The 25,442-nt window shown below is 38.6% G+C and overlaps 1 protein-coding gene across 1 annotated transcript in view; it reads right to left on the minus strand.

Annotated features, from left to right (window-relative positions):
* Positions 1–852: 852 nt before the first annotated feature.
* The window catches only part of LOC126267898 (band 7 protein AGAP004871-like), a 395,199-nt gene continuing 370,609 nt past the window's right edge, over positions 853–25,442 (minus strand). Inside the window, exons 7-9 of the mRNA XM_049973209.1 lie at positions 25,323–25,401; positions 19,473–19,574; positions 853–3,805 (exon numbers count right to left, since the gene is read on the minus strand). Of these exons, the coding sequence (XP_049829166.1) occupies positions 3,692–3,805; positions 19,473–19,574; positions 25,323–25,401 (295 nt within the window). The 3' untranslated portion in view covers positions 853–3,691. The remainder of the gene's footprint in view (positions 3,806–19,472; positions 19,575–25,322; positions 25,402–25,442) is intronic.

Below are 25,442 nucleotides of genomic sequence, written 5' to 3' on the forward strand. Positions count from 1 at the left end.
TATTAATAAAGTTTGTGGCTCCAATATCAACCAGTATTTACTGTACTTGTGGATCAATGATTTCCACAGTTTCATTTTTCATCTGAAACAATGGCTCATGAAGTATCTATTGTATCAAACATACTACCTTGAGATTGTGAAGCAGCAAAATCTTAAGAACAATTTAAGTCTAGAAACAGGCAGTCATAATTATTCGATGTGATTGCTTCAAGTAAGATGACTCAAATATTATCAGAACTTAGACATCATTTGAATAAATGAGAGTCACTTTCACTGTTTAATCCAGGTTTTAGCAGAAAATGAGCAGATATAAATCATGTGTAAAATACTTTTCAGTTTTTGTAAATTAATTTTTAATTGCCTTGTGAGCAAAATTTTAAAAAAATAAAAGAAATTACAGCCCATAGAGAGAGTTGGTGCCATTTTTGAAATGTGAATGTCAAACATACTTGCACCTACAATTAGAAAAACCTTAATATATGTTGTGTTTTTATCAATTTACTTCAGGTTTCTTTTCCTTATGTTTATGAATTTAACAAACTATCACAGATTTGTATGTGTAATGGTAAGTAAAAGCAGTTTATGCAGTTTGTGCATACCATGCAACTACTGTTGAAATTCTATTGTCCAGCACAAGTCTGTTACCTTGGTCTGCATCTTATACTGTTTCCACCTATAGGTTTATCTTTCTGAGGCTATTACCACCATTTGGAGGGAAGAAAGATTTGCAAAGCTACACAGGAAATAAAAGGTGTCCATTCATATTCACACAATTAAATACGTTTGTCATTTTATATTCAGGTTCTATGCCACTTGATTTCTCATGAGTAAATTTAAATATTTCAGCATATGTGAGTGGTTAAAAGTTCTTTATTTACACATAGACATAGTTAATGTACATCATTTCAGTGTAAGAAAAAGATAAACAATGTACATGAAGATAATATGATTAACTTAGATAATATTAGACAACATTCATGAAAATATATTTTAAAGTAAGTGATTGTACTGAATTGTCAAAGCATTCTTTCTAGAAGACATGTAATGAGATTATAAACATGCTGCAACAATGTTTGTTTAAAGCAGGCAAATATAATTGGTTTGCCATGTGTTTGCCCTTTGTGGTAAACTGATTGTAGATGGGATACAAAAATCTGTTCATACTATCTTAAATGTAATCAGTAAAGAACAGAGCAAAAGCAAACATTTCTCTCTTTTACAAATCTCAGAGCTCATAGCAACATAGTGTGTAACAATTCTTTAATTTTAGTTATCCTCTCTTGACATCTTGGGAAAAAAAGCTCATGTATCAGAACTGGAGAGCATATCTTTTTACTCATTTTTTCTTCTCTTAGCTTTGTTCAGTACATGTGTCTTTTACGATCTGGCAAGGGCCAACATAAAAATCTGTATCAGGGGTCCTTTTATTTTTTACCATGTTTTTTTCAATGTGGATAGTGTCATATACATTTTGATAATTCTGCTGTTTTCGAATGCAATACCTGAGTATAACAACTAATGACCTGTTCTGTTTCTAAGTTGCTCATAAGGTATTGAATTAGAATGTAACATTAAATAATGAAATTAAATAAAGATTATTTATAAAATAGCCAAGATAAAGTAACAGAATGACTATATATAATGTCTCAATTGTATGTGGCTTTATAGATTTAATTTCTAGTTTAATTTTCCTGAAAAGTCATTTGCAAACCAGACCATTACTTTTTATAATTTAAAGAACGTAATGAATAAAATCTTATGTAGGCCTACAATGCTGAATTTATTATTCATAGTCGATAATGCTTCAGGTTTAGGTGGTTTCTGTTAGTGCTTGTACAAAAAATTGGAATGTGACATATTGCACTGTTTCATGTACTGCCCATAGAAAAAGAAAATATTTTAATAGTAATCACACATAGAAACCCTAAAATGTTTCCATTATCCATGATATGTATAAAACAAGAATAAATTGGCATATATATTTCGTTCCTCTTTTCACATACACTGTTCATATAAGCAGTGTAGGTACATACATTTCACATTTTACTGTTTATAAATGTTTTATTTACATTGACAGTTCTTCAAAATAAAAAATTATGTGTTATAAAATGCACTGCCTTACTTACCATTTTTACATTAATCTATCAGAAACTGGGTGAATCATATGAACTTAAAGCAGGAAAAGGTCACTGTTGCTAGGAACTAACTGTAAGATAATGCTAATGTAATAATATGTGCATAGTTCATTATTAAAACACACAGCTTTAAACAATTATAAGCAGTTACACATTCACCAGCACTGTTCTACTATCATTTGGCCAAATGCATGTTTTGTTGTAGGAGAATTATGTAAGATTATAGAGATATTCCAGAATTTTAACAACTGAACACACACAGATATAATTTATTAGATTCTCTGGTTCTTACAACTACAAATTTATCTAAAACCATCAAGATTATTTTCATACTATCACTTTCTACATTTTGTCACATGATCCATGTTCATCTGAATATACTTTCAGGCATGGATGTGTTTGTAGCTACAGTATTTTTCAATAAATCCAAATATAGCAGCACAGCAGAAATAAGTTTGTTGCAAACTGAGCCACATAGATGATATTTTGACATATTTTATTACAATGCAACTGGACTGTATATTTCAGAGATATGGATTCACATACAACATGTTATATTGTGATCATAGTTTCATTATTTTAGCAAACAAAATCAAACTATTCAGTGCATCGTGAACAGTGTTAAAGGGAGTAAACATAAATTAGAATGTCTTGTGAGAAATCGATTATGAAATAAAAAATACAGTACTGGTAACATGATTACAATGAATTCAGATGGGCATATGCAATGGAGAAAAAATATTTTATATTTGTGATTAAAGTGTCAATAAGTTATGTCCTGTGGGAAACATAATTTGTATTGGTTTCAATCAATATAATATCACAGTTTCAAATTTATAATATCTTCCATTATCTTTCATTAAGAAAACAAATTCTTGTTCTAATATTAATGTGCACAGTACTTAGACCTTAATTGATTGATTCCCTGGATCCTTCCTGTCAGTCACTTTGTACATAAATTGTAGCATTTTCTCATGTATGTAAAACTGAATTATTCTACGGACAAGTAAAAAATATTATTACTATGTTACAGTAATAATCAGGTTATCATTAAATCTTAATGGCTTGTAAACAAAACTGAGCTGATGCTTGGGGTTTATAGTGATTGCACCAATTGTCAATGATTCAGAAAATATTCCTAAAGGCTATTATTTGTACCAATATTCTATTTATAAATGGTTGTCAGTCTTCCAGTTTTGCATTATATCTTCCATGCATTTGTATAAAGTTTTCAGTTATTTGTAGAGTGGTTATTCTTTTAGAATCTTAGAAATGAAAAGGAAGCTAACCAGTGAATTAAAACATATACAAATTGACCCTATATTACTGATATGGGAAAATGTAACACAGCCTATGTAAATTGCATTGTTTATATGTTAGTTTCTTGACAGCAGTACCAGGGGTAACAAACACTGTTTACAGAAAGTATAGAGACTTACTCTGGCCCTTTCTATGATTATAAAAATCGACACTTACAACATTCATGTTGTACATAAATGGGAAAGTATATTTCATTGAAGCAATGAAAAAATATTGTATCTCAGATGGTGTGATCTTCATTGTTTCGCAGCATTTTGCATTTCAGATGCTTTTATGAAATATGTCAAAAAGTCAATAGGCAGTGGGAAAACAATTGTAGAATTCTTCTCAGCAGAAATTGTATTCAAAGTCTGAAAAATAATTTGAAAAGAGTTAGCATAGTGCACTCAAAAAATATTATTAGAGGAAAAACTATTTCATGATAAAGAGGAGCAATAACATTAAAATAGACAACAAATAGAGGGATTAACATAAAAGGACGAAGACTTAAAAGCAGAGAATAGGTTACAAACACAACATTCAATGAATAATTACTGAAGAAGAATGTCTTCTTCAAATAGAATCTAGTTTAAAACTCACATGCCATTTTATTTCATTTATTCATGCACATAAAATGATATTTGATATTGATGCCATCAAACAAGGATTCAGTATGACATAATAAATTGAGCATTATAAGGCACAGAACAGAAAGGTTATTAACATTGGTTTCATAACAAAAGAACAAATGCAAGAAGAATATATAATTTATGATGTTTCAGTGAAGTTCACAATCTGCAGAATAGTTCCTAAACTGATTGTGAGCTAGTGGTTCTTAGTTGAGTGGTAGGCTTGAACCAGACACTGCAAAGTTTCTATGAGTTTGTGGCAACTATCGACCAAGTTGTGTGTAATATCTTTGTTTTTGCAAGCTCTTTGTGGCAGTCTGTGGCCATGTGTGAAAGTGTACACACATGCACAGAGAATCAAGAATATATACAACTGTGTATGTGTGCTTCTGAGTAATAAAATAGTGCTTATTAGATTTGGTATAGTACGCATAATTGAATTCAGCAATCCTACATCACTAAAACCAATACTGGTGACCCCAAATTTTGTTCCCGAGTGCTACAATGAACTCTCCTACAGTCAAGATGACAATGGATCCCTTGCTGCCTGCTACATCACACACATGCCAACTAAGTTTTCCAGTGGATGCTTCAGCATGGTTTTCCAATTATCCACCTCCTGTTCACAATAGTTTGACGCAGTTCCTGAACATACTGACTAGCTGTACTCAACAAGACAGTGCTTCTACATTCCCACTAACCACATTTGCCGACATCAGGTACAAACAATAACTTTCCATTGCCATACATGCAGTCATGCGGCAGTGTTCCTTACCAACAGAACATTTTTTGTGCACAAAACTTTGAATGGAAAACGTTTTACATCGAATATGAACTTTCCACATGTTCTGAGTGCTCAACAACAGCTGACACAGTGTCCGCTTTATGAATGTTTCCGATGACACATGCCATTCCTGCTGCGTCTACCGAGTGTGTTCCACAAACATTAGGTGATTTTTACAATTTTACTGCACCTGTTATGGAGGGGCCTGGAATCTACTCTCCATCGTTCTCCACACATCAGTCGACTATGGTCAACTCTACCACACTGGTCCATTCTACGCCTGCTGGTGTTACTCTGTTGAAGGCAAGATTCGTTGATTTCACGACCAAATTTGAGCCAGCAGCGCCTACAGTGTCGCATGCCACTGACAGCGTCGGAACTGGTACATCGCTACTGCACCCAATCCAATTAGGCTGCAGAACTATGGACAGGGAGTGACAGTTTCTGATAAACAGTTATGTCAAGACTTCCCCATCCATGGTCCAAAGCTACCCCTTCACAAGGACCACCCATGCACATGGTATGCCTTGGTCGACCACATCCTGCAGCTACATGTCATCGCTGATGACAATTTGAATTTCCTTTGCTTACTATGTCACGTCCATGATGAACTGGACCTGATTTGTGATATTGTGGCTTCACCCCCCACTACTGACAAATTTGTGTTCACCTGATGCACCATCCTTGAGCAACTATCCACATGGACAGAGGAAGCTTTCTGCCTCATCAGTTATGGGTCCATGGGTTCCAGATCCCCGTGGCAGCTCTGGCATGATCTCTGCACCATGAAAGACCACATCACATGCCAGACATTACACTTTGGTCCATCTTGTTGCTCAGACTTCCTCAGTAAGTTCAAATTCAACTTCTCCATGCAACTTCAGCCCCACTAGATGCCAAACTGAAGATTGCAGACCAGGTTTACAACATTCAGCCCACCCAGATGGCCCTCAGGCCTCAGAGGTTGGCAGACCTGCGTGGAAACTTCCATCATGGGGTATACAGTGTGCATGACTCGCTCCACGCACGTGGGCCAACCCAATGCCTCCTGGCAGCTGCCGCAATAACTCCTCTCCTACCAGCACTACTGCGACACCACCATCAGAGGAACCTACAAACATGACCCCTTCCACTGCCACTTTGACCTCAGCCAGCACAACAGACGATGCCATGTGCCATTCCAGTTGATGCTATTTCCATTCCCACTTTGGCGATGCGGCTAAGTAATGTCATTGTCCATGCACGTTCTTAAAATAATAACGTGACCCAACTCAGGTGCTACAGGGCATGTTGCACCCCACAGACGCCTATCACTTAATACTCTTCACCTCACACGCATGGATGCTTGTATGTGAAAGACGCTGTGTCTTGCCTTTCATTTCTAGTCAACACGGGGGCCAAGGTCAGTGCAATACCTTTGTCCACAGGTATTAAATTTGAGCATCAGCCTTGCCCCCCACTTTGAGCCGCCAATAAGACCCTGATCCAATATCATGGAATAACAAATGTAAGCCTTAAACTGCAGGACATTAATACCCCCTTACAGTGACTTTTGTTATCATGGAAGCGGAGGAACCCGTGCCCGGGGTAGATTTTCACTTAGCCCACGCATTGTCATCCAACCTACAATGAGATACACTAACCTTTAACTTGATAGACCATACCACTGGTTGAGTATCTCATCCCTCTCATCTGAGAGCTCCACTCTATTGTGTGAGCTGGCTGAAACTGCTGTTGCAGTTCTCTCTCTTAGATCACACAATGATGAACTTCAGGACAACAATGAGGCCCTCCACTTACGTATTGCTGTCGTGCAAACAAAGCTCACTGACGCTCATAAGCAGGTCACCCAGCTGTCACACACAGCCATGCCCCCAATCCCTGCACAACTTCCTTGCACCTGCCGCCATCGCGTCGTGATGTTTCTACTGCCGGACAGAAGCTGTGCCTGCGATGCTACCAAGTACCCCACCGACCTCAACAACAAGGACTACCAGTGGATCACTGCCACTGCTGCTGACCCACCACCCTGGGACACACAAGCATGTGCATTACAGTCACAGTGTTTCGGATGTGGGTCCATCATCCCATCAGTGTTTGTGATCAACAACATTACTGTCCACAGAATCAATACCACAGAAGGCTCACCGGTACGTGCAATGGCTAGGTTTTTAAATCCAGAAAAACTTAAACATGCCAAAGCTATTATTCAGGAAATTTTTGATAGGAAGACTATTTGCCCTTCTTCTAGTAGTTAGTCATTACCCATTCATTTGGTGCCCAAGAAAGATGACACTTTCCACCTCTGCTGTGACTATTAGGTGCTTAATGCCAGAACAATTCTAAATAATTATCCTGTCCCTAATATTCAAGACTTTGCTTCCCAGCTGCATGGGGCACAAATTTTCAGTGTAATCGACTGTCACAAGGTGTACAACCAACTGCCAATGGCACTGGAGGACGATGAAAGAACTGATATCATCACCCCCTTTGGGTTGTTCGAGTATTTGTTTAAGATGTTTGGCCTTAAAAATACTGCACAGGCATGCCATCAGTTTATCAACTCATTGGCTGGAAAGCTGAACTTTGTGTATGCCTACTTGTTAATTTCTTCTTCCTCCCTCCAGGAACATGAACTTCATGAACAGTGTTCCAATTATTAAAAGCAAACAGTGTTGCAGTGAATGATGCTAAGTCACAACTCCACTGCACTAGTGTCACTTTTCTGGGCCACAGGGTTTCTGCCGATGGCATCTGCCCCTACTGGAATGGGTTGAGACCAATAGTACAGTGCCTTTGCCCAAAGATTTTCAGGGCCTCCATTGCTTCCTTGGAATGATAAATTACTACCACAAACACATCCCCTATGCCGCTAACATACAAGCCCCACTGATGGATGCTCTCACAGGAAAAAACACTTCAGGGTCTCAGGCGGTCATATGGACTCCAGATATGGGTCACACATTTGATAACCTAAAGTTAGCCTTACAGACGGCCATTACAGTTGCTAACCCCATTTCTGATGCTCCCATCTTGCTTTACTACAGACACAAGTGATACAGCAGTGGTGGTGGTACTTCAGCAATCCATGGGTTCTGATGTACAGCCGCTCAGATTTTTCTACCACAAACTGTGTGCTTCCCAACGTAAATGGCCGACCTTCGACTGGGAACTGTTTGCTATTTACGCCACTATCAAATATTTCCAAGACAATATCGAAGGTCACCATTTCTTGGTATTTACTAACCACGAGCCATCAGTATACATTTTCCATAACTCACGCAAGGACTCATCCTTGTGGTGTTTTCAGCATATGGATCTTATATGTCAGTCTATGAATGACATATGTTACATCAGAGGGGCAGACAATGTCATCACGCATTTTCTATCTCACGTGTCAGTTTCATCTTCACAAACGGACCTCAGAGAACTCCCTAAATTGTAGACAGAGAATACTAAACTCACCGCATTGTTCTCCAATGTTAAAACAGGACTCAAACTAGTGATACGGACACTTCCTGCGTTTTCATCGCCCATCTGGTGTGACATTTCAACAGGACGCGTAAGTCCCATGATTCCTGCACCTCTCTGCCAGGACATTTTTAATAGTATCCATGACTTGGCACACCCTGGAATTCTTGCGACCACACATCTGGTACCTGAACATTTCATGTGGCCTGGGGTGATAAAACGATGTCTCAATTGGGTGCGAGCATGTGTGGTTTGGCAGCAAAAGTAGGATGTCATGCACAGCCCCCCTCCCCCCCCCCCCCCCCCCCCTGGGTACGTTCAATGTGGCAAAAGGAAGATTCCAGCACATACACATCGATATCATTGGGCCCTTACCCCCCTCGGGCCCCTACTGTTACATACTGTCTGCCATTGATAGGTTTACCCACTGGGTAGAGGTAATTCCTCTCACTACTATCACAGCTGATGCAGTGGCCCAAGCCCTTTTACTAACGTGGATCTTATGCCTCAGCTGCCCACTTTCTATCACCACTGACCAGGGCCACCAGTTTGAGTATGCCCTCTTCCAACAGCTTTGAGAACTGTGTGGGGTGAAAAAATTTAGAACGACAGCATACCACCCCCAGAGCAATAGGCTTGTCGAATGCTGGCACTGAACGCTTAAAGCTTCCCTGATGTGCCACGGAGGTGAGTGGGCTGATGCCTTACCACGGGTGATGTTAGGCATTCGGGCCATGTTCAAAGAGGACCTTGGTGCATCTATGGCAGAAGTACTGTATGGAGAACCCCTCACACTCCCAGCAGAGCTAGTCGAGCCTTCATTTCCTCCGGGTCAAATCTGCAACTCGACATTCATCAGGCATGTCAAGGAGCTAATCGCTAACATTTGCGTGCCTCCTCCTTGACCACACTCCCTCCCTCCCGTATTTCTGCATAAGGACTTGGCGTCATGCACTTACATCATGGTGCGCTATGACACCATCCGACCAGCACTCAGATCTCACTACTCAGGCCCGCACAAAGTCATATTGTGGCGTACCAACACATTCCAATTGTTCATTAATGGCACACCTCAAACGGTATCTGTCTGCAACCTCAAACATGTGTGGTCTCTGGGACAACTGCTCAATACCCCACCCAGTCAGCCCCAATCCCTGCTACACCCACCTTGCACGAGGCATCCACCGACAGTCCTCGGATGAGTGATGCCCATTCACACATGTGTGATGTTACCCACTCCATCCTGTGACAGTGCTACAGGTGTGTGTGACATTCCCATGCTGAGTGATGTGTGTGATGACTCCCCATCCTACAGGTAGCCCCCCGTCTCTCCCCTGTTAGGATTCAGTGACGTATCAGGGGCCAGCCTCGGAACGTATGATGTCACTGCCGCCGACTCCTGTGGAGATTCTGTCAACCCATATACAGAAGTTGTAGTGAATGTCAAAACAGATTTTATTTGCAGCTCTAAAGTGTTTTTTGTTATGCAGGTGGATAATGTGTGTATCTTCTACGAATGAGCCAGTTCCCCCAATGACAACCTAACCCACATTCATCTTCTCCAGTCTGTCCCCTTGCCTGTTGGTACTGAGCCATCAATGGCAAAAGTACTATGTACTACAACAGGCATTCAGGTCTGCTACCCCAGCTCCTCACAACCCTCTGTCCCCTCTCCGAATCCCTCAACTGATGTACGAGGATTCATCAGGTCAGGTAGGACCATCCGCCCCACTCACTGGCTTGAAGACTTCATTTACTAATGTAACGTAAAGTAAGGTATGGTTTTGGTTTAAACATGCTCTCTCTCACCCCTGGCTGTTTCCTTTAAATGTATGTCCCAATATTTATGTTTCATGCTCCACACTCTAGAGGGAGGGGCTAATGTGGCTACTATCGACCAAGTCGCTTGTAATATCTATATTTTTGGCAAGCTCTTTGCAGCAGTCTGTGGCAGCATATGAAAGTGTACACACGTGCACAGATAATCAAGAATGTATATAACTGTATGTGTGTGCTTACGGGTAGTAAAACAGTGCTTATTGCTTGTGGTATAGTGTCCATCATTAGATTCGGCAAACATACAACACTAAAACCCATAACTTCCTACAGTTGTGTCATAGGGTTGAGAACAAGGGAACCTCTAAATGGATAAGGTGCAGACTACATATTGGAGGTTATTATCCAGGAAGATAACTGTTTGGGGAGTGCACAGAAATTTATTTATTTATTTATTTTAATTAGGAAGCTCTCCATCACTCCAGTCCAGATGACAATAGCTGTAGAAAACCAATAAATATCAATATATTATGTAAGGAAATGTCCCCCACAGGTGAGAGTATTAACTGCCAAATCATTTGCAACAAAGTGCCAGAGTTTGAGGTGTTTCTTAAAAGTAGTGAAGCTCACATAATTCTAGTTACAGAAAGCTGGTTAAAACATGAAGTAGAGCAGTGAGATTTTTATGGAAATTTTAAGTTTAAACTGAAAGGAAAGGCTAATGGGAAATGGAAGTAATGTATTTGTGATAGTAGACAAGAAACTCAAATCCATGAAGATGCAATACTGTGTGGGCATCACAAGAACAAGGATCAGCATAACATTATACCTGGATCCTTCTATCAAGTACCAGACTTACCTTCTGTTGTGACTGAAAACTTAAGAGAAAACCTCAGTTTGCTTCTATATAAATTCCCCAACACTCTCTAATTACTGGAGGAGACTTCAACAATCCAACAATCAGTAGGGAAAATACAGATTTCTTAGTGGTGGGCATAACAGGACACCCTGTGAACCATAATTAAATTATTTCTCTGAAAACTACCTAGAACATATAGTTCAAAACATCACTCATAATGGAAATCTATTAGATCAAAATGGAACAAATATGGCTGAACTTTTTGGGATGTGCACATCAAAGCTGGTATCAGTGCCTATGAGGCAGTTTTATCAAAAATGACTACCAAGGAAGTACAAAGGGTAACAATATGTATACATAAGTTCAGCAATACATAAAATAAAGGAAAGGCAACCACTAACCTATAGCTAACTAATGTATGGCACTTCGAAAAATGCCACGTAACCACACACACACACACACACACACACACACACACACACACACACACACACACACACACACACACACCAATGGACGTGGTGATACTGACTCTCAGTCTCATCGGAGTCATAGGCATGTGTGTTTGGCAGTCTGTGTGTATGAATGTGTGAACTTTATTAAAGAAGAGCAAGAGCTCAAAAGCTAGTGCAAATATTGTTTTCTGTTGTGTGTCTATGTGCCACTTGTCAGGTATAGGCGAGTGGTAGCATTTCCTTTATTTTGTATATTAATGTAGCTAGGAGATTCTGTTGTTGCAATATGTTCAGCAAATTAGATAAAGAAGCAGTAATGTCACATCTCAATGAATAACTTTAAACTTTTAGCTTAGGATGGTAGCATGTGGCAGAATTATGGCTCAAGTTTAAAAGAATAATTAACCATGAACAGATAAATATGAGCCAGATGAACAATTCATGATGGGAGGAACACTCTATGGCATACAGTCACTGTAAAGAAACTTCTAAAGAAACATAGTCTATTGCAGAATATGTGTACAACAAAGCATAGGGCTATAGATAGAGAGAAACTGAATGAAATATGTTTGGTTACTGAGAGAACAATGTGTGAAGCCTTCAGTGGCTACTGTAGCAGAATATTGTAATAAGATCTTCCACAAAGCCTGGTTAAATTCTGATCATATGTAAAGGTTATGAGTGGGACCAAAGTTGATGTCCAGTCTCTCATGGATGAGACAGGAAATGAAATTGGGAGCAGAAAAGCAAAAGCAGAGATGTTTAACACTGTTTCCAAACATTCCTATATAAAGGGAAACCTGGAGTATTGCCACAATTTAATTTCTTACCACTGAAAAAATAAATGAAATTAATATTAGTGTTAGTGGTGTTGAGAAACTGCTGAAATCATTAAAACTGAACAATGTCCCAGGGCCTGATGGGATCCCTGTCAGGTTCTGTACCCAATTTGAGCTGAGCTATTTGTAACACATTGTGAGCTCAAAGATAATGTGGTGTCTTAAGGAGAATGGTCTCCTGCATGCCAGTCAGCATAGATTTTGAAACACTGATCATACAAACCCCAATTCATACTTTTCCCACATGACATACTGGACATTGTGGATGATGGCAATTGATGGCATGACTCGGTATCACAGCTATACTTACTATTTTTTTTAAAGTGAGGACACAGAAAGTTATCTAGGGCAGAGGATCATAAACAGATGTAGAAATAACTTGGTTATGCCCCGGGGAAGTGTGTTGGGTCCCTTGTTGTTCATGTTATGTATTAATGACCTTGTGGGCACTATTAATACCAATTTAAAACTATTTGCAGATGATGCATTTATCTATAATGAAGTACAGTCTGAATGAAGCTGCACAGATGTTCAGTCAGATCTTCATAAGACCTATGACTAGCAACTTGCTTTAAGTATTCAAACATAAAACTATGTATTTCACAACTTGAATAAAATGTTATATCCTAAGACCATAATATCAGTGAGTCACATTTGAATTGACCAATATACAAATAACTGTGTGCCAAACTTCTAAGTGCTCCAGGTGACACTGTCTTGTTGTAGCACTGATCATGTGGGTGGAAAAACTTGTGTATTTGCACGAAGCTGAAGGCTATGCTGGCTGCAGTCCTGCTGCTGTGTGGGTCAGCAATGCTGGACAGGCCTCAGCAGATGAACCAGATGAAGCGTTTTCCATGATGCCCCATCTCTCCCACATCTATCTCCATAGTCCTTCCCCAGGTACCCAACCCAAGGTGTGATGCACTCCTTACCAATGGGTGCATTGGCACATGTAAAAATGTATGATGAATGAAGCCTCAAGGTACCAGGAAACTTCCCTGAGTAATTAATCTTTCACTATTTTGGGCTCCAGGGTGTTGAGCTGATAATTTCCCATTTCTCATGGAACCAAAATGGGAAACACAGAAAACAAAACAAAAACTGAGGGACTCGATGAGGCATCAAACACCCAAGTGTTGAGGTTGGAACTGATGGAAGCTATTTCCACAACTGTATTTGGTGATAGAGCAGTCCCAGAAGTGTAAATCATCACTGAGAAGTTGGATCAGCTCAAAATCAAACCCCTGGCTGGGGACAAGAAGGGAAACAGGAGTCTAACATTTCCACTTCTCAGGAGAATCTGATCCAGAAAAATCCAAGGCAAGAAATATTAATTAATTGGACAGATTTGTCAATAACTGATTTTTTTTTTTCAAGGCAAGAAATAGGATGACAGGCCTAAAGTATTTTAGTCTTAGTTTTTAGAACAGTGATTATCCAGTAAAGATGTCCACTGATCAACATCATCTCACACCAGGAGGTGCTAGTTCAGTTGGCTCTCAATGAGACAATTTTGGAGGGGGAGGGGTGTGGGGGATATAAGTCCAGGCCCCAAATTTACAACAGTCTATTCGGGTAAAGATGCTTTAATCTTTGTCTGGGAGGGCCTGGAATAGTGGACTGGCTTAAGAAAGTGGTGCTCAAGATACTTCCATGTGAGGAGGCAAAGCTGCTGGTCAAAAAAGTAGCTGAACGTTTCACTACTGCAAATATACCACTCCACTTTGGCAAGTGACACTTCTTAAGGAAGCTCCTTCAAAGACTCTATTCAAGAAAATAAGAGCACAGAACCATAAGGTTTTAGCAGGGGATTGGAGGGTAATCAACCAAAAGGCTGTACTGGGTGGCCAAACCTTTATGGTGGGTCAGCAAAGAATCACTGAGAGCAGTGTGGGAACAGGACCTGAAACTTTATTTACGGTTCTCACAGATTACTGCCAGGATAATTAAACAAGTCACAGAACTATATATATAATAAAGAGGGAATTTCAGGAATTGGGGAAACTGGAGGTAAATTGAATTACGCTAGAAAGCTAAAAAAACTCCAGAACATACATTTATGTCAAAAATGGAATTTTGCAGATGGTGAACTTTTGTTCCAGGGGCTTAGTGACCATCAGGGTGAAACAGAATAAGGAAGTGAGGCATGAGGGAAACTATATCAGCCTCAGCTTGCTCTTCTTATAAGAATAATGCGCCTCTTTCCTTAGATAGTGAGGAGTTTGCTAGACAGTTGTTCACAGCTGAATGAACATTGTTAATTGGTTGTGATGCCACTGCTCACAATCTGGAATGGGGAAGCAGTAACATCATCAGCAGAAGTGAGTACCTAACCAAATATCTACCTGGGAGCAACACTGAGATCTTGAATAGGGGTACGGAATCTACCTTCGGAAATAGGAGAAGCAATTGACATATATTTTGGGTCCTTCTTAATGGGTAGTTGTGCCAGATATTGGCATGTGACATTTCCTGTCAGATTAAAACTTCGTGCTGGACTGAGACTCAAACTCGGGATCTTTGCTTTTTGCAGGCAAATTCTCTACCTACTGAGCTATCTGATCACAATTCATGATCAATCCTCACAGCTTTACTTCTGCCAGTACCTCATCTGCTATCTTCTAAAGGCAAAGGCACTGAGTTTGAGTCTTGGTCAGCCACACAGTTTTAATCTGCCAGGAAGTTTCATATCAGCACACACACAGCTGTGGGATGAAAAATTCGTAAGAGCATGTGGCATTGGAACCACATTTATCTGACCAAATGTACAATAAATCTGAGGTTACAGTAGTGTTTAACAGAACATGACCTATAGGACTCCTATGAAAGCAGACTAGGGCTCATTTGGAGAATACCTAAACTCACACTTATCTGAAGTCAGAAATTCAATAAGAAATTCAGTAGATCTTTAGGAAATGCAGCCAAAATGATGTCTGCTATTACGACCTCTTACTTAGGAAAGTGTCCAATGACCATGAAATGCAGAAACAAGAAAGTACCTTGGTGGAACAACAATATGGAACTGCTAAGGAAGCAGGTAAGAAGGTTGTTCAATGCTGGAAGAAGGAAAGGACAGTGGGCAAAATGTTGGGAAGCCATTGCCAATTATAGCATTGTGGTTAAATAAGCAGAACTATGATCCTGGAAGGTATTCTGTGAAGAGGTGCAAGTACAGCTTCTTACATCAGACTTCATAAAATGCTCACGAGAATATCAGGCACTCTAGCAAAGGAGGATGGTAGGTACACAAGGACAGCATGTTAGATGCTGGATATGCTCCTCAAGACTCACTTCCATCAGCACACACTGGTAGATAACACAGACCAAAATTCAGCTCCTGTGAGGTACTGCTTTACTGGAAACCAAAGGGAGAACTGGGAATCTGCCAGAGAATGAGTGTGTTTTTTTAAAAAAAAAAAAAATGCCTGTGGGTAGTTGAAACATTTAAACCATTCAAGTTACCAGGCCCATACTTAATCTTTCTGTCTCTACAGCAACAGGTATGAGAGGAATTGATTAGATTCCTATGTGGATTGTGTGGAGCTATACTAGCAATTGGAGTCATTCATAATGATTGGAGGAAAGTGAAGTTTATTTTCATTCTGAAGGCAGGAAGGATTGATCATGCCAAGGGTAAGGATATGAGACCAATGAGTCTGTCATCCTTCCTCCTAACACCATTACAGAAACTCATTAATGGGTATGTTATGGAAAGGAGGTTAACTGAAATTCCTCTACATGAAAATCAACACACACATCAACAAGGCAAATAGTGAAACAGCAATTCACCAACTTGCTGGGTAAGTGGAAAAAGCTCAAAGCTTCCAGAAAATTGCTATCTGCATCTTCCTGGATACTGAGGGGGTAGGGGTACTGATGACTTCAGATGTTAAGTCCCATAGTGCTTAGAGCCATTTGAAACATACCAGGGGGGCTTATAGCTATACGACCTTCAAATCCATGATTAGAGTTGCAGAAGAGCAGGGCACTGCTCCATATGGAGGTTAATTAAGACAATCCTGAGTAGATAAAGGGCAGAAACCACCATGATGAAAAAGAAGATGGTGATTAACAAAAGCAAAGGATGTCTACAAGGAGGGTTTTTGTCACCACTGCTGTGGAACCTAACAGTGAATGAACTCATCGAATGTTAAATGCTAAAGATTACTTTTTCCAGGGATACACAGATGATTTAGCCATAATAATATGTGGCAGATTTTTTTATTACAATTAGAACAATGACACAATGAGCACAGAACTGGTGGAGGAAACAGGGTGTAAGAATCAGTCCAAAGAATACTATTATAGAACCACTCACAAGGAGGCATTTCCAAGATATGTACTTGAACTTAAGCTTCTTGACCAAACTCTACGAGTAGAGGACGCACATGTTTAATAATAAAGCAATGGGAAGATAATATCTTCTCTTCATGCACTTGTATAATTTTCTGAGATGTTATGGTTTTGATGCACATGCTAAGTCCATGACAATTCATAAACCTGTAGCACCAACCAAGTTCATCCTTAAAGCCTGTTAAGTTCCACTGTAATGCCAGCTTATGAGCATGTATTTGGATCAATTTTGAAGAAATTCCAGAGCTATTTTGACACTGACATTGATGCCATTTCAATATGTCACCTTCTAGTGTTGGCCATTTTGCAATCAGTCCTCTATTTGCACATCCAGTCTTCCTCACATTTTGCCGTTTTTCTTTACTAGCCCATCAATTACTAATGGCTTTTTTTCTGTTGTTGGAGGGCTGAAATGCCACTCAACTGCACTGGTTCCATATTCTTCTCTGTATGCTATTACTTTGAATCTATAGCCCACATCATGTGAGTACCTTTTATTTTTTTCCATTATGAAGCTAACTACTACCAAAAATCTTATACTATTACCAACAACACAAATCACCTTCAATTCAATTTCACTGGCAGTGTAGACTGCAATGACAAATCATAGGATAAATGATGTTTTGGATTTGTGATGATGGGGTGTAAGGGAGACAGTGTTAGCAAGCTTGTGAATCTCCGCAATTCATATTTGTCGCATCAGCACATTGCTGCTATCAGTTGAATCGAATGCTGCCAGATAGAGATAGGTTTACTGCAGCATAGAATGTATGGCCATGTTTAAGACTGGCATGAATTTCAAATCAAACACTGGACTTCGTATATTAATTTCAAGTATAAGATGCACCTGAATTTTGGAGATAATCTTTCAAAGAAAAAGTGCATCTTATAATCCACAAAATACCATAAGTCATGAGTAGCAATCTATCCTTTTCATGTTGTTTGTATTCCACCCTGCATTTTCCATTGCTCAATAATTTTCTTTCCTTTTTCTGTGTATACACATAAATTGCATTGGAAGAATAAACACAGACAAATACTTCCCAAGAAAGAAGGCATAAAAGGAGGTGCACAGCTGTATAGCAAAGTGAATTCATAGGATAGAGCAATAAAAATTTAGAAACTCGCATATTAAAGGAGATTCCACAGGGCTGAAAGAAAATTATGAAGAATTTAAACAAAATATGAGGCATAAGGAAGGAAGGTTAGGGTTTAACACCTAATCACTTTGTGAAAATGTCAGATAAGATTGATTAAGTGAATGAACCAAGCACAAATAAACTGATAATTCTCTACCAATAGATGCTGATCCACTGATAGTGAAATGGTCATACTCTGATGTAAAAATAAATACATTTTTGAGAAACTGTTTAGATCATCACTGAACTGCAAAGCAAAGTGTAGAAACTGAATTGAATGAGAAAGGGCTATTTAGATGTCTGTACATGAATCTGAGGATTGGATAAATGTTGTTTAATATTGTCAGATTTTAGTTTCTTGTTTCCTCTTTGCTGTATGTGTCAGATTAGACATTTTTACTGTTTCATATTAGAATATTTTAGTATTTGCACTGATTCCCCAATACCTTCATCGACTAATGCATGATAGATGGTGTATTTTTGAACATTTGAAAGTGTTGTACAAAATTTCACTTATATTGTCAGTTGTAAACTACTTGTGTGCTTTTTACAAATTTTGGCAGCAGTATCCCTTTTCAGACAATTATTGACCCCTAATTTTAATGTGTATTTACTCAAGTAAACATACCTTCTGAAGAATTTTTTAAAGATTTTGAATGTAAGGTATAACATATTTCATGACAGATCAACAGCTGTGAGCTAAAGTGCCTTATTCCACAAATTTTTCCAGCTATATCATATTTGGGAAACCATTTCTCCATACTGCAACACAAATACTAATGTGATTAGTGCAATACTTCCACTTTTCCTGCTCATTGGTCTATTTTTACTAATTCAGTATTTAAACGTTCACAACTGTTATATATGTCACATATTAACACTGTTTCTGAATTTTTGATGTCAGTCAGTGTGTGTAAATGCCTACATAGATTTGAGACACTCTGTTAGCTTGACAGTGTCGTAAACTGACATATGGCCTGGAGAGCGGTTTGCTGACCACATGCCCCTTCATATCCACATCCAGTGATTTCTGTGGGCTGAGAATGACATGGCACTGTTTGGTACCATTGGCCCTTTATGGCCTGTACAGGCAGAGTTTATTTTAGTTTTTTGTTAGCTTGAAGGAAAAAATAATTTATTTCATGTATTTTTCTTGTAAAACACAAACTGCATTTTTGGGTATTACAGTTTCAGTTCTAAAATATAACTTGCAATCCAAGTAGTATATCAGATTCTGACTTTAAAAGAGATATAGCAACGTTAATTAATGGTTTACAAGCACTGCAGTATGGTTTTTAGAGTATGGATATAGAAGTTGATGGCACAGACAAAGAATGGTGGTCACTATTCCTCTGTATATGCTTAAGTTTCCATTATTTTAGTACCATATTCACTGTAAGAGATGTATATTGAAGAAAATAATGTATTTTTTATTCTATTTGCAACACAGGCTCCAAAATTTTTTTAGATTAAGCCTATCCACAATGTAAAATACCCTTATTGTCTCACTGTATTGTTTTACCAGGTTCTGTTTAATGAATATCCAACAATCTTGCACTAACTAATATAAAGACTGACCAAATCATGTAGTTCTTCTTTGAATCTTCTCGTTCCTTAATTCAAATTGGTAAGGATGCCAACCCAGTGAATTATGTACAATATAAATGAGTCCTCTATAGGAGAATTATTTTTATTATTAGTGCTAAAATAGTGTTTCTTATTTTAATTACCTGCAAATACCGGAGCTGAAGAGCAGCAGGAGAGTCTCCAATAACTTCAGATGCTTCACGTAAGGCTCTTGAAGCTTTTTGTTCACCTTCAGCTGCAATTACCTGCAACCGTGCCCATACAAAATAAATATTAGACAACAATCTTTTTAAAGTGACTGATAAAAAGAAGACCTTATTCACCACTTGGACACTGGTAGTTCTGCTGAAATAGTCCAATGCCTGTGAGAACAGAAGCCAATACTAGGTAGAAACAGTTAAAAAAAGTTACATTTACAGAAGCTACATGAATTACTAGCTCTAACAGAAGCATGGGAAAGCTTAAATAAAGGTTGAAACTGACTTATGAACAAAGGTTGCCCTCAGTGTCAGATACCATAGATCATTTGCATGATAAATCTTTATGATGAGGAACAAGCCATTTTACATTCACAACACAAATTATTTTGTAAATATTGCTACACGTTGAACATTTGTATATTTTTTGTTTTATTTTATTATAAAATATACATATGTGAGTTAGGAATTTCTACCCAGCACCTTTTACACATTACTATGATAGAAATTCTTCTATGGAAAAGAAGCAGGTGTCAAAAAGAAACTTTAGCATTTTACTTTCCAAGTTTACTTTGCTCTCATTCAGATATTTTGTATCAGTGGATGACCAAAAATTTGGCAATGTCATCAACAAACTGAAAATTTTTTATTTCTTCCCCCTGAATTTTAATTCTCTTTCCAAATTTCTCCTTTGTTTACTTTACTGCTTGCTCACTGTATAGACTGAATAACACTGGGGAGAGGCTGCAACCCTTCTCATTCCCTTCTCAACTATAGCTTCATTTTCACACCCTCTGACTCTAAAACCTGCAGCATGGTTTCTGTACAAGCTGCAGATGGCTTTCCACTCTATGTTTTTATCTGTGCTGCCTTCACAATTTCCAAGGCTGTGTTCCAGTCATCATTGTTAAAAGCATTCTCTAGGTCTACAAATGTTGGTTTCCCTTCATTTTGAATTTGGTAATATTCATACATACGAGGGTCGGTCAAAAAGTAATGCCTCCCATTTTTTTTCTACTTAAAAAAATTAAGTTAAGTGAAAAATTTGAATTTGGCGCCATTCCTCAAACCTTCTTCTGCAATCCACTGCAGTAGTAACTTTCTGTGTCAACAGGTGGCAGCACAGCAGAAGTTTGTAAGATGGCCGACATAAATGTTCGTTTGAGACAGCGTTGTGTGATTGAATTCTTGAATGCAGAAGGTGAAACGCCCATACGCATTCATGAAAGACTGAAGAAGGTGTATGGTGTTGTGACAGTGGATGTCAGCACTGTTAGACGATGGGTTCGTCGTTGTAAGGAAGCTGAAGGGCAAACACCGTTGACTGACGAAAAGCGGAGCGGCAGGCCGGTGAGTGCAGTGACTCCACACAACATTCAGCAAGTTGATGACATCATTCGTGGTGACCGTTGGGTGACTGCAGATGAAGTGTGTCGCATTATTTCTCTTAGTAAAGGCAGTGTGATCACGATTATTAAACAATTGGGGTACTCAAAAGTTTGTGCACGGTGGGTTCCAAGAATGTTAACCGATCAGAATAAAGAGGCAAGGAAAACAATAGCCTCCCAACACTTGCAGCGCTTCCGTTTGGAGGGAGATGAGTTTCTGAAAAAAATTGTGACCGGGGACGAAACATGGGTGCATTTTTTTGAACCCGAATCAAAGAGGCAGTCAATGGAGTGGCGTCACACAAGCTCGCCGAGGAAGAAAAAATTCAAAACTGTGCGATCGGCAGGGAAAGTTATGGCAACAGTTTTCTGGGATACAGAGGGTGTGATTCTGGTTGATTTTTTGGAGCAGGGATGCACAATAAATTCTGTTCAATACGTCACAACCCTCAAAAAACTTAAAGCACGTCTTCAGCGAGTTCGCCCAACAAAATCAATGGCAGATGTTCTTCTTTTGCATGACAATGCAAGACCACACACCAGTCGTCACACCTCTGATGAGATTGTCAAAATTGGATGGGAAGTTTTGCCTCATCCCCCATACAGCCCTGACCTGTTACCATCAAACTTCCATCTGTTCGGGCCACTAAAAGAAGCTCATCGTGGGATTCATTTTGAAGATGAGGAGGCCGTCAAAACATCCGTGCGTCAATGGCTTAGGAAGCAGAGCTGTGATTTTTACCGTGCTGGGATACATGCCCTTGTTCAAAGATGGACCAAAACTGTAGAGATGGGTGGAGATTACATTGAAAAATGACAAAATGATCCTCAATGTTGTGGTTTTCAACCTATGTAATTGCATTTAAATTTCCTGACAATTAAACGTAGAAAAAAAATAGGAGGCATTACTTTTTGACTGACCCTCGTATTATCACCTGCCTTCTTTGGAATAGGATTTAATGATTCTTCTTGAAATCTGAGGATTTCACTTGTCTGATATATCTTGTACATACTCTCCTGAGGATCTTAATAATTCTGAGGGGATGCTGTCTACTCCAGGAAAGTTCATTTGACTTTATGTCCCACCTTATGTTCATTTACTTCCTCTTCTCTTTCTAAAATATTTTCTACAAATTAACTTACTTTCTACAGTCCTTTCATATATTTCTTCAACATTTTAGCTTTCTCTTTTGTTAGTAGTGGATTGCCACCTGAGCTTGTGAAATTCTTAAGGCACTTCTCTGTTCTCTAATTTTCCTATAGGTGGCATATATTTTCCCCTTAATCATGCACAGTCTAACAGCCTTTCATTTCCTGTCTTGCCTTACCTGGTTTACCAGCTTGAACTTCTTGTGTTAAGTGTTACAAGTTCTTAACAACCTGCAATAGTAATTAGAAATAGTTTGATATTTAACAAACACTATAATTATTACTTTAACATTGTGATTACTTGTGGGAAATAAATATTACTTTCATATTTAATTTGTAATTTAATTTTAGCTGACTATGGTTCAGTTTCTTTACTTCCCTCACAACTTCATATTAGTTATGAATGGTAGTTATCTATAAGTTTTCACTATTGTTATTAATTGCTGAAATACATATTTTGGTTTTAATGTGATTATTAAATTATTTCTGGAACAATATTCTTTCTGGAAATTCCAAACTCTCCAGAAGCTTTACAGTTGCTGACATTGTGATGCTAATGTGTTTATGTATACTAGTACTCAAATTTTCACGAACAGTGTGTGAAATAGCAGTCATTTTACACATGGCATTAATATAATGAATAAACTTGCAGGTTGAGATGCTAGGGAATAAAAAATGTGCTATATTGTTAAATTTCCTCACATGAATTGTCATTATGATGTACCAGTAATGAAATCTTTGACAAGTCTAACACTGTTTCAAGTGAACACATGCATTGGTTCTTTACTGTAATTTTTATGATGATAAGAAATTGGTAATAGATGTAACAAATTCAGTTGAACCTCTTAAATGATTTTAAGTTAGTTTTCATTTAATCTGTTTTTTTCATGTAGTAAATAGCTAATAAGAAGGAAATAACTATCCAAGGAAGGACTGAAACTGTTTTCATGACACAGATACCATGATGGTAATTATACTTCATGTCATATGAAAACTGCTCCTGAACACCATAAGCAATATATAGAGTGTAAGGGAACAGCACAACTGAAGCAACAAAGTTACCATAATGTTCCTCTTAGGAAAATGGGTGTTACAATACAGTACTGAATATGCACATGGATGTCCTATTTGCTCAAGATGACAGCTTGTGAGACATGGGAGATCTGGGATCCATCCTGGTCTAATACAAAATTTCAGTTGTCACAACTGGTGAAGAAATCTTTGTAAGATAAACAGATTGCATAATTGTTAGATCACATACATATTTAACAAGACACTATAGTGTAATGTAACAAAACCTGCATGCTAAAAGGAAAATGATGAAAAGTCATTTTGTAGCTAAGGGAGAGGACAGATACACTGCTTGACTTCTTGTGAAATGGACTATTCAAATTTGTGAAGACCACAGGTACTAATGCAGAAAAGAAAACATGCAACATTCCAAGAAAGTAACAACAAAGAGAAGGAGAGGTTTTAACATCCTGCTTTGGATGGAATGGACCCAAGTGCAATTTGAGAAATGATTGACAAGGAAATTAATTGTACCCTTTCACAGGAACCATTTCAGCATATGCCTTAAGAAATTTGGTAAAATTGCAGAAAACCTAAATCTGCATGCCTGCATAGTACTGTCCTCTTAAGTATGAACCATACCACTGTACCCCTTAGTTGTCATCTAAATCTGCAGAGATAATTGTCTTAATGCATGCCATCTGTCTAACCCTGTTCTTGTATTTGCCATTGGTTCAATATACACTATTCCCATGCCTCCAAAGCCTCAGTGACCTCTCCCCGACATAATTTATCTCATGTTTCTCAACCCAGTGTGCTACCTTACTGGTTATCAATTTCCTTGCTATCTGTTCCACGTTAAAAAGCCCCTCCCATACAGCCTGGTCATCAATGGACATTGCATGTGCTGTAACAGGTGACCTGTTGCACAGTATGCAGAAGATCTTACTGAGGCCTTTGCAGGCAGGCATGACCCCTAAATTTAGTCCACATACAGATTTCTCTGGCCATATTCCTACACACCTCTAAGCCTCCAACCATCAGTCTGAATCAACTGCAAAGGAGCATCATCCCTCACTAACTGCCTGTTTCATCCAGTATTACCTCAGACTTGAACAATTTAACCATATCTTATGACAGGGCATTGACTACTTATCACCATACCCGGAAATGAGGAACATTCTGTCCACATTCCTTCCCACCCCTCCCAAAGAAGTGTTCGACCAATCACCTAACATACGAAATACCATATTCCATCCTTATGCCATACCCAACCTCAACCCCTTTCCTGTGGAAGACCCGGGTGCAAGACCTGTCAAATGCACTCTTTCAGTACGTACTACTACTGCCCTGCCACAGATATATCTTATCCTTTCAGAAGCAGGACAATCTGTAGAAACAGTCGTATCACATAGTTGCTCTGCTGTGATATCTGTGCCACATTTTCTATAGGAATGATGACCAGCCAGCTGAAACCCAAATGAATGGCCACTGCCAAATTATGGCCAACAACAGAGCTGAACCAAGGATGGAAAACAATGCTGAACCTAACACACTCGACTTTGAATAAGTTTCCCAACCAATGCCACCTGGAATTTTCCCTCCAATACCAGCTTCTGTGAATTACATAGATGGAAGCTACCATTGCAATAAATCCTTTGATACAGCAGTCCTCCTGGTCTAGGTCTTTGTTAGCGCCTGTACTGTACCAACCTCCACCACTGTCTCGTATCCCCTCCTTCATTCATTCTACTGTCACATTGTGGTTGGGCAGGGATATGTGTGAGTATGTATGTGTATTCTATTATTTCTCAAGAAATATTCATTCAAAACTTCAGCAGCATTCTTAGCATTGTTTATGTAATTACTGATAACTGAGAGCCTCAGCTCTAAGGTGAGCTATTACGTTTACTTCCATTACATATATTCTACCAAGAATTTTCTGTTACCACTATGATGTGTGGTGTATTGTTACCATGTGATGAAGAATAATAATGAATAATAATACAACACTGATTAACACTAATTGATATTAAATATTGATTTCTGTAATTAATATCAGATTACATTTCAGGAACATTCCAAGCAGACAATAGAAGTATTTAGTGTGAGTATGAAAATAACAAATTGTGCTTTACTTGCTTGTTAATACTTGTTCACCCATTGATAGCTGTTATCTGGTTTAATATGTGTCATTTTGGCAATAGTGTAGCATATTCACTACAAACCAGAACCTAATAATGCTCACCTTTGCTCTTGCTTCTCGGGCTGCTTCAGCCTCAGCAGCCATTGCTCTTTGCAACTGCACAGGAAGTCTCACATCCTTTCTGTAATAAGAACGGTTACAAATTTATGTCTTTTACACCTA

Source organism: Schistocerca gregaria, chromosome 4, assembly GCF_023897955.1.
Source record: "Schistocerca gregaria isolate iqSchGreg1 chromosome 4, iqSchGreg1.2, whole genome shotgun sequence".
Classification (NCBI taxonomy): domain Eukaryota; kingdom Metazoa; phylum Arthropoda; class Insecta; order Orthoptera; family Acrididae; genus Schistocerca; species Schistocerca gregaria.